The 11,508-nt window shown below is 36.4% G+C and overlaps 1 protein-coding gene across 34 annotated transcripts in view; it reads left to right on the plus strand.

Annotated features, from left to right (window-relative positions):
• eya4 (EYA transcriptional coactivator and phosphatase 4) overlaps positions 1-3,237 on the plus strand; it is a 554,349-nt gene extending 551,112 nt beyond the window's left edge. For all 34 annotated transcript variants that reach the window (XM_043686452.1, XM_043686599.1, XM_043686613.1 and 31 more), the window contains one exon: positions 1,836-3,237. In XM_043686452.1, the coding sequence (XP_043542387.1) occupies positions 1,836-1,916 (81 nt within the window). In that variant the 3' untranslated portion in view covers positions 1,917-3,237. The remainder of the gene's footprint in view (positions 1-1,835) is intronic.
• Positions 3,238-11,508: the final 8,271 nt, after the last annotated feature.

The raw sequence follows: 11,508 nt of genomic DNA on the forward strand, positions 1-11,508 counted from the left end.
GGCTCCAAACATATTGGAGCATTGTGGTGGGTGCAATGGAGAGGATTTTAGGTGTGGGGTGGAGAAGGACCCCATTTCGCTCCTTTTGGGCCTACCCATTGTATTTCCTGCAGACTCGCATAAGGCAAAACTTTTCAATATTCTTACATTCTGTGCAAGGAAGAATATCTTGCTAGGTTGGACATCAGAAAACCCCCCAGGCCTGTCGGGTTGGCGGAAGATTGTTATGGAGTATATTCCCCTGGATTTTCTCACAAATATGGTACACCACAAAACTGAGAATGTTTACAAGACATGGCAATCCTTTTTGAAATACCTGGACACAGATTTATCTGCCACACTAACAAGTGTTTTTATATAGCCGTAACGATTGTGTTTCATGAGTCCAATATCCAGGGAGGAGGAACTGTGAATGTATGAGTGTTTGTTTGGCTGGGGCTGAGTTATTACTATTTATTTGTTTGTTGTTAGGTATTTATTTAGTTAGTTAAATAACTAGTTTAGTTTTTTTTAATTTTATACTTCTCTGTATATATTTATACATTCGTATAGGAGAGTGGGTTGGGGAATTTTTTTTATTATTTGGGTTTAGTTTTGTACTATTTTTATACTGTTTTGAATTACATTGTTTTGTATTTGTAGTAATATTTAAAAATCTATTTTTTCTTAATAAAAATATATTTTTTAAAAATCTGTTCAGCCACAGGATGTGGACATCGCTGGCTAGGCCTCTTCCCTGGCCTTTCACAGCTATTTTCCTGACTTCAACATCCTACATCTAGATGGCATTGTTAAATCTAGGAGTTCTGTCCATTTCTTGAAATGACTTGGATTTTAATTGAGTATTCGAGACCAAGTATCCAGCAGCCTGCAGTGGATCATTGTAATTTCACTTTTACCTGGGCTGTGCTTTTAAATAAGGAAGGCTGTCTAGAAATCATGATCCTACTTTCTACTACACTGCCCTTGGAGTATGCAGAGATATCAGCACCATTGTAGATACCTTGTACCAAACTTTCCAGTGTCACAATCAGGGAAATAAGTTAAGGTAGACAAGTGTTATGTCCTACCCACCCAGTTTCAATTGGATGTGGGTATGCCAGTAACCCCACATCCCCACAACCAAAAACTGAGGCAGTCACATCCAATGCCCACTGGATCCTAGCTGCCCCAACAAGTTTCTGTGAGGAGCTATTTGGAATTTTAAAAAATTCTATCCAGTCCACAAGCATCCTACGAATTTCAATAGTCCAGTCTGGGAACACCCATAGGCAGCATCATGTTCATAATTTGTAATTACAAATGACGAAGCGGACATTTACAGCCAACTAACTAATTTCTGAATGTGCAGCTTGCAGACCCACAATAGACTGTCAGGCAGAGTCACAACATTAGACACACAGTACATGGTGTGAACTGGTGAACTCTCTTAAAGACAACATATACATGCAACAGGCAGTATCCCTGGAGAATATTCTTTTCACTGTCTTTGGGAACCACTTGAAGATCAGTGATTGTCTTGGCCTAATTCCTAAGAAATTCTGTGTGGTCTCCTGTCAGAGAAACCCCTTTTCCAGGGAGCATGTAGTCTTTGCAAAATCTATATGTAGTCTGTGACTGTGGCAAAATCAACAAGCTTCTCTAATGCTTCCTCCCTTGATGAATGAAACATCATTATTACCAGTAGCTAAAGTAAGTTCTCGACCTACTGTCATTTTGTTTATATGAGGTGAAACATTTTGAAATTGATAGGTTTATTTATCAACATTTGCTTAATATTGGTTTAGTTATTATTAATGCTGGCTTTTTTTTGTTTTTCTTTCTTATTCATGTAGCACAATATGCCATTCTGGAGGATATCGAGCCACTCTGATCTGTTGGCTTTGAATCAAGCACTGGAACTGGAATATTTGTAGTTGCCTTGAGCAGTACAGCCAGAGATACAATGTTAACAACCTACATAGGAGTATATGAAGTTTCCCTCTGATCTGAAACACCTCTGGCTTCCACGTTTGTCTTAAGAAATGAAGAGATATCATTTGTCATGTGAGGCTATTGTGAATTCAAACTGCTGAACAGTGACTGGTACATTAAAACTCTGCATAAGGAACTATGTTGGTCTTAGGAAATATTGTTCATTATAGATAAAGTGCAAGTTGTGTGTATTTTACAACTCTTCAAGTGATTATACAATGCCCAGGATGCTTGAACAGCTTTTACAATGAACTAGTTCTTTTAAGAAGCAAGAAGCTGCTACCAATGCATCCGGCATGAAGTTGTTCAACGGCATTCCTTTGCCATTGGATGTTCTCAATAATGCAGTGTTTTAGCAAACTTTAGTCTGCTTATCCAAGCTGAACCTGCATTAAAGGTGCACTGGGCTACATTGACAATCACATCTAGACCTGCAGTTTGTGTAACTTAGTTACTGTGACAGCTTACTCTAAGTTAGCAGCTGTATTCAAAAATGTAATGCTTTTATGAGGATAGTCACTTTTTGTAAAGCTTGACAAGAAGAATATACATAAACGATGTGCTGTGCCTTAAAATAAGACAGTGTTGGTGTGTTACAATGTAACTTCTGTTCCACAAATGTATAGATAAACTCTTTGTGATGATTAATTTTTTGAAATGACCAAATTATTAAAAGAATCAGAAATAAAAGAATTCTGCGTTGTGTAAAGCAGAGAAGAATTGTTCCAGACTGTTGGTCTAAACAGGAAATTAAAAATTGGAGAGTTTTTGTCTTTTTACTTGGACTTTTAGTGTTTAATTGTAAATTACAATCCTTAATGATATCCAGGAGAAACATTTTAATTTAAACTGTGAGGTAATCTATTTTAGTCAATAAGAAACAGCTTGACACTTTTTGATATTATGCTTGTCTTTACCATTTCTGGGAGTTTCTAAAAGAACTTTTGGTTTGGGCACTTATTTGATTTCATGCTAGTTCATATTTTCTTTAAATCTGAAAACTGTAATACCAAGAATTCACTCACTTTATAGAAGCTGTATCCAATCCACCTCCTGTCTCCCCATTTGATGTATCTATGAATAAAGGGGATGCGTGGATAAGGATTTTGAACACGTTTATGGGCTTATTGCATCTTAGGAAGTGTCCAGTTTTCATTGGCTGATTCAATCTACAAATAATATAAAGGGAAGAGCTAACTAACTTTTACAACCAATGTTGCAATTTTCTTTCTAAGCCTGTATTGTAGTTCCTAATATACAATACACCAATCAAATTGATTTTAATAAGTTGTTTAAAGGATGGAGACCTTTAACTAAAGCTGATGTTAAAAGCCTTTAAACTAAGTTCTTCCTCTACAGAATAAATGCAAATGTACATTGTATATTTTTACAGCATATCGGCAGACAGGGGAAAAAATCTGAATGAAAAGGACAAGATTTTTTTTCAGTTGGATTGCATTATCACATACCAAAATTTTATTTTGCAATGAATTATTTTTCTAAGTATTCAATTGTTGCTTGTGCAGCAGTCCAGTTTTAGTTTTGTTAAATACCCCAATTACCACATTATAAATTTGTACATATGCAATCGACATCTTCACTGTGTAGCATGGAAATAGCCTTTATGTCTTTGATCTTCTTGTATCTGTTTCAAGGGAAACCTCAGCACAGTTTCAAGAGTTAAAGTACCTACGTTCTGATCTCTACATCTCATCACCCTTCCTGCATTAGAAAATGAGAAAAGCAAACTGCACGTAATAGATAATCTGCCAATATGCTGTAAATGCAATGTGTCCTCAGCTCTGTGTGTGATTTACTAAAGGGTATATTCAGAGGATGCACATAACATTGATACACCACTCTGATTTGTTAAACTTTCTCCTTACAGATTCTAGTACTGGGGCTATGGAATAATAAGTATTGGCCACTTAGCAACATTTTAGTGGTAACAATATACTGTTCATTTTTTTTTATTTATTTGATTGTGCTTTTTGAACATTAAAATCAACTCTTGTGGAAATTTAAATGGCCCTGGGTTTCTTTGTAATATATTTAGTGTGAATTATCTGAAAATACATGTACAGAAACAGTCATGATATCTCTGTTCAAAATGAATAAAACAAACTAATTTCAATGATTAAGACAGTCTCAGTTTTTGGGACAACTAATGTCTTTTTGTGATGAGGATACAATAGGAAACAACCATTAAAGTTTTGGATGTATTGAAGTTTGTATGGGATTGTATTGAAGTGAGGGAGCAAGGAAAATATAGAGTAAAGTATTGAAGAAGTTGAGTGTGCAGTGACATAGTCATAAATGAATGTTCATTAGTGTCAGAGCTAGGATCAGAGGTGGCAAATATTATGGAGGTGAAATGGATGTCATTGGTGATAGATTGGATTTGAAGCTTACCTCAGGGTAAACCTGGCACTGAGGTTGCTCACTGATGGATTTAGGCAGTCAAGAAAGGAGCGACAATACAGAATTTTAAATCAATAAAATCACAGCGATTAAATAATTGGCAAACACCTCTCATGCTGTTAACTCAAGTTTTGTAAACTCGATAACGAAATATAACCTTGTTTTGACAAAATATTTACAGGATAAGTTTATCTAACAAAATTCAGTAAGAAGAATGATGTAAATAAATGATGCAAACATCCACAACAACAGCACTTTTTGCCACTTTCCATTTTCTCCTTCCCTCCTGTTCTTATAGAATGGATTCCATACTCACCCTTCAGTACCTCATCGAAATGACTGTTTTAAAGTGCAAGCTTAGACAATAAATGTTGGCTGATTTTTTTTTCACTTTTAGGAAAGGAGTGGAAATTCACCTGAACTCAATGGCTTTCCTCACTGGTGTCCTTAGCCACACTTTTCCAGAAACTGTCAGGAACAGGAACACTGGCTAACTTGCCTTGCCCTAACCTATGACCAGTAGTGATGTCCTATTGTTATTTGCAGATTAAAGATGCTGGGATACTCATTGATCTGTCTGGCTAAACCAAAGAGGAAAGAACAAGAAAGCATTTAAATATTACTTCTTTTTATCTTAAAGGAAAGAAATTAAATATGTGATTTTAAAATAGAAAATATGTTTTAGAGAATGTTCAGAGATGTATCAGATGCTCAGGTATAATTGCTAGTTTGCAAACCTCTTCATTTTTTTTTTGTTTTACAACATATGCCCAGTCATGGTGTTAATTATGTTAAATGCCACACATTCATATTAAACAATAATTTAAAAACCCATGCTTTAGCACTTTCTATATGCTGTGAGGTGGTCATACCATAAATTGACTTGTGTATGTCCCTAATATAATGCACTAATCGTACTGTAACTGAAAAACTTTTCCAAAAAGAAGACACATTAAGAAGGGTTAAAATTTGATAGTGATTTAAGTAGGGGGACCAGTGCTATGTTAGAAGTTTCTAGTCAATCAGAATTGCATGCTATGATGACAATCAATTTTGTTTTGATTGTGACTCTGCGTAGGAGATAAAAAAGATTATGGAACGGTTTCTGCTGTACTAATAACAGCCTGACATCCACACATACATATTTAAATGCAGAACTCAGACATTGCTGTCGATGATGCCCTGCCTAATCTCACACCTCTCTGTTTGAGAGTTCCCCAAAATAATTTGCAGAAAAATTACAAATAAGGTAAATTTAAGTTAATTACCCACTAATCTTGCACTGAAAACAAATGAGAATGTCATGGCTAATGAATTCAAGAGTAAACCAGTTTTTAACAATAAAATAAACTCTGACAAACATACCTGGCTATGAAAAAATATATTTGCAAATTTGACATCTTTCCATTAGAAATATTTTTTAGCTAAATTAAACTTTAAATTGTTTCCTTCACTAAATCTTTGTTCCTCCTTTAAGCCCAAGTGCATGCCTGAATCTTTGTTTCACTTCCTGTACAGTGACTTAAAAATAATTTACATTTCTTGTTGTTTTGCTTTTTGATTTGCAGTCTGCATGATTCTGTGAGGATTCTCACAGTGCCACAGCTCCCCTGTAGAGGGCACTACATTGAACGAGCACAGGATTTAAAAAAAACCCTGACTAACCTGAAAACATGGAGTGAATGGAAACACCATTTTCTGGCACAAAATATGTTGTATTTCACAACGATGTAATCAATAGATTGAAATGTCTGAGATTCGCAAAAAAAAAACTTAATCTAGAGATGGAAATTTCTCTCTGAAATTAGTTGGTTATTTAATATTTTTATAGCAATGGCAATTGGTAGTTGCTTGAGTTTAAGCCAAGGTAAGAAAACAAAAGTACTTACGTTCTGTCACTATTCATGGAACAATCAATGAGAATGTAGCTCCTTCATCGGCCTTTACATTCAGCTGCATGGCACCCACTGTTCAGGAGGTAGCCTGCAGACAGCCTTTAATTAGCAATTTTAATTAGTAATTTGTTGGAATGTTCCAAAGAGGAGACAGGAAAATGGAGTTAAGACCAAGATGAAATCAGCCAAGATCATATTAACTGACAGGCGCATGCTCAAGGGGGTGAAATCCTTATTTCTGCTCTTATTTTGTATGTTCTTAATATGATGGGCAAGAAGCACATGTACATTTCAGTCTGAAATGCAACCTGCCATATTGGGAAATAACAAAAAGAGTTGGGAGATACCCTAAGCTGAAGCAGGTCATAACTAGAGGCCAAAAGCCAATTCATAACATTCACTCCAAATATGGTTTTTGCCAGTATGGGAAAGAGCCATCTGTAGAGAGATGTGAGGCCTGGGGAAACTCACACCATGTGGGACCATTCATCACCATTGCCCTGGAACAAATCGTATTGTTCATTTCACAAACCTCCCAGTTGCTGTTCCCCTCTTCATTCCATTCTGTGAATCAAAAATCACCCTTATCCTCGCTTCCAGGTCCTCCAAGTTTCAGCAGTCCAGGCACAAGGCCAGGTGTCATGATTCACCCTATCGCAGGTGCCAGGTGACATCTGAAAAACCAGATGGTAGGGCCAACTCTTACGAAGAACTCAGTATCTTTTTTGCATCTATTTAGCTGAATATGAAACTGAGAGGAACTTGAGAGCTGTAAACCAAGCAGATAAAGAGCACAAATGGCGTCATAAAACATTTAATAAGGAGTTCGTCCACCAAACTGTGCCTTGCGCTAATCCTCCTTTCTAAATGAAAGTGAGTAAAATAACAGCTGTAAATAAAAACTACATATGAACCCATTCTGATGTAATATGTACACCATCAACTTTATACATGCACCAGCAACTTGCTCAGCGGGTGAGACAGAGTATAAAATAAATAAAAGGACAAAACGTAAGGCACTCTATTTGAATGCAAATATCATTCAAACCAAAACAGATAAACTAGAAGTACAAATTGAGATAAATAAGTATGAGGCAGTGGCCATAACCGAGACGTGGCTGCAGGATAACCTGAATCGGGATCTGAATATTGGACAGTGTATGACACTTAGGAAGGATGGGAAGCGAGGAAAGGGTGGATTAATTAAATATTAGCACAATAGAGATTACCTAATTCAAGGAAACCAGAATGCAGAAGCAGTGGAGGAAAAGATGAGAAGTGATTAAGGCAAGAGGTCACTTGTGGGATTTGTGTACAGGCTCCCTAACTGTAACCACATAGATTCATAGAGTCATACAGCATGGAATCAGATCCTTTGGTCAAACTGGCCTATGCCAATCATAAACTAGTCCCATTTGCATGATTGGACTTAGTATCAAGGAAGAAATAATGGTATGTTGTTGAAAAGTGACAGCATTTATCATGGGGGATTTTAACCTACTTAAACATTGGAAAAATCAGATAGGGAAAAGTAGTCTAGATGAAGAATTCATTTAATGTTTTCAGGACAATTTCTTAGATTAGCATCTAATGCTACCAACAGAGTGCGGGCTATACTAGACATGATTTTGGCCAATGAAATAGGATTCGTTACTGACTTTGCAGTGAAAGTCCCCTTAGATAGCAGTGAACATAATATGATGAATGTAATATGCTAATGTAATACTTAGATATAGTTTAAGGAAAAAAGGTGTAGGTCCAAGACTAATATTTTAAATTTAAACAAGGGCTAGTGAAATTGAACTGATCATTTAGGTTAAGTGATAAATCAATAGCGATACCTGGTAAACATTTAAGGAAATTTTCCAGAATGAGTAGAATAGGTACTTGCCAAAAAATAAAAAATTTAAGGACAACCTGCCATCCGTGATTAACTAAAAAAAAGTCAAAAACAGTTTCAAAGTCAAAGAAAAGTCATAAAATTGTGCAAAGCTAGGTGAGCTAGGTGGTAAGTCAGAGAATTGGACAGAATATTTAAAAAAGTATTACCAAAGGATTAATCATGATGTGGAGGAGCCGGTGTTGGACTGGGGTGGACAAAGTTAAAAATCACACAACACCAGGTTATACTCCAACAGATTTCTTTGGAAGTACAAGCTTTCAGAGCGCTGCTCCTTCATCAATGCTCTGAAAGCTAGTACTGTACTTCCAAATAATCCCATTGGACTATAACCTGGTGTTTTGTGATTTTTAACTTAAAATATTAACAAGAAGGGAAAAGTTAGAGTATGAGAGATAGTTAGCCAAAAATATAAATGCAGGTAGGAAATGTTTCTTCAGATATTTAAAAAAAAAGTTACTGAAGTCAAGTGTTGGTCCTGTAGAAAGTTGATAGAAATTAGTAATGGAGGATAAACAGAGGTGGATTGAATCTGAATTGAACAGATGATTTGCATTGGTCCTCACTTGGGAAGATGCAAGCAGCATTCCAGAGAAAGCTGTAAATTAGGAATTGAAAAGGATGGAGTAACTCAACGAAATTACAATTACTGGGAAGTGGTACTGAGTAAATTGTTGGAACTACAAATTGACAAGTCCCAATATCCAGATGGATTTCATCCTAAGGTTCTTAAAAAATGTAGTTAGTGAGATAGTTGATACATTGCTTTTAATTTTCCAAAACTCATTAGATTTTGAGAAGGTTCCTTTAAATTACAAAATGATAATGCTATACAAAAAGGGAGCTAGAAACCTGGAAATTACAGGTCAGTTAGCTTAAATCTTCATAGAGAAAATCTTAGAAGCTACTATTAAATGTGTTACCAGAGGAATTTGGATAAGTTCAAGGTAATCAGGCAGAGCCAATATAGTTTTGCCAGAGTCATATATAACTAATTTGAATAATTAACTTGTAGTGTAGAAAATCGGGGACCAGTGGATGTATTGCATTTAGATTTCTAGAGGGCATTTAGTAAAGTGCCACTTCACAGGTTACTGCAGAAGATACAAGCTCATGGTGTTAAGGGTAACATATTGATTTGCATAGAAGATTGGCAAGTTAACAGTTAACAAGTTAACAAAGGGTCTGTTTCCGTGTTGTATGTCTCTGTAACTCTATAAGTGTCTTATCCTGGTTCTGAAGGGGACACATGTGATAAGGATGCTTACCTTTCTTATCAACTGAATGGTTAATAGAAAGGAGAGTGGGAATAAATTGGTCGTTCAGGCTGGCAGAATGTCATGGTGTGGCACGGAGATTGGTATTAAGGCCTCAACTGTTTAAAATTTATGTAATGATGTTGATTAAGGAACCAAAGGTATAGTAGCTAAATTTACTGATAATACAAAGGTAGGCAAATGAGTTTTGAATAAGAAATAAGGAGCCTACAAAAGGATAGAGAATGGTTGTGTATGGCAAATGGAGTACAGTAAGGGAAAGTGTGAAGCTGGTAGAAAGAATTAGAAAGTAGAGTATTATCCAAATGGTGAGTTGTTTTAGAGCCCAAAGATGCAGGAATATCTGAGTGTTCTACTGCATGAGTCATAGGTTAGTATGCAGGTACAGCAAGTAATCAGAAAAACTGATAGAAAGTTATGTTTATTGACGGCAAGGGTAGGGAGGTTAAACTTCAGATATATAGAGCATTGGTGCAATCACATCTGAAATACTGTGCACCATACTGGTCATTGTACATACAGAGGATGTTCACGCATTGGATGCAATTTTGAGAAGGTCTACTAAGATAATAATGGGAACGAGCAAATTGCCTTATCAGGAAAAGCTAAACAGGCTAGGCCTCTATTCTCTGGAGCTTAGAAGAATCAGAGGTGTTTAATTGAAACATTTAAGATCCTGAGGGACTTGACTGTGTTGATGTTGAAAGGATTAGATTAGATTACTTACAGTGTGGAAATAGACCCTGCAGCCCAACAAGTCCACACCGACCCGCCATTGCGCAACCCACCCAGACCTATTCCCCTATCACCTAACACTACAGGCAATTTAGCATGGCCAATTCACCTAATCTGCACATTTTTAGATTGTGGGAGGAAACTGGAGCATACCGACACAGACACGGGGAGAATGTGCAAACTCCATACAGAGAGTCGCCTGAGGCAGGAATTGAACCCAGGTCTCCAGCACTGTGAGGCAGCAGTGCTAACCACTGTGCCACCCAAATGTTTCCTCTTGTGGGCGAATTTAGAACTCAGGGGTCATAGTTTTAAAAAAAAGGGCCACCATTTACAAATGAGATGAGGAAACATTTCTGTCAGAGGTTTCTGAGTCTTTGGAATTCTCTTCCACAAAAGGCAATGGATGCAGTATTATTAAATGTTTTAAGACAGAGGTAGATAAATTCTCTATTACTAAAGGGATGAACGATTATCAGAGATATGCAGGAATGTCGGGTTGAGGTTAAAGTCAGATCAGCATGATCTTATTGATTGGCAGAGCAGGCTAGAAGGACTGAGTGGCCAACTTTTGATCCTTTTTTATGTGTTCACAATGTGCAATAATGTCAATTATGTAGCTAATCTATAAAGGTCAAATGAATTAAATTTCCGGCCACTAAAGACTGAATTTTCACCTCATCAATTGTAATTTTGAGTTAACACAGGATCCATTTTTTTTCAACAATTCTTCAAAACAATTCCTTCAAAGTGATTTATCGTTTTAAAGTCTCCCTTTGGAGCTTGTTTAGATCAGGAGTATTTCCTTGATAACTTACGTCTGCGAAGTTCAAGCTGGCAAATTCCAGTAATGCTTAGTTTACTGTTCGTACAACAATCCCACTCGAGAAGAAGCTGTTGAGTATCTTACAATTCTCCAAGTGGTTTGCTTAATTTTAATAAGTCATGATGAGGGAATGAAGGGTTAAACGAAAAGGTAGGAAAGTGGAATTGAGAATTGTCAGATCAGACATGATCTCATTGAATGGCAGAGGAGACATGATGAGCTGAATGACCTATTTCTGCTCCTACATCTTGTGATCTTACCTGAGAGCAGCTAAGAACAAAATGTTTAAGAATAGAATGTTGATCAACCTTTAAAGTTTTACCTTAAATCTCTGAATAAGACATCTTTTGGTGGAATACAATTTCTTTTGAGATATATGAGGATCCTTAAGAATGCCTTTTATTTATTATAATATTTGGACTCCTCCTACTTTGCAAATGTGGGTGCTAACTCCTTGGGAAGGTTGCTCACACTTCAATG

Source organism: Chiloscyllium plagiosum, chromosome 3, assembly GCF_004010195.1.
Source record: "Chiloscyllium plagiosum isolate BGI_BamShark_2017 chromosome 3, ASM401019v2, whole genome shotgun sequence".
Lineage (NCBI taxonomy): Eukaryota > Metazoa > Chordata > Chondrichthyes > Orectolobiformes > Hemiscylliidae > Chiloscyllium > Chiloscyllium plagiosum.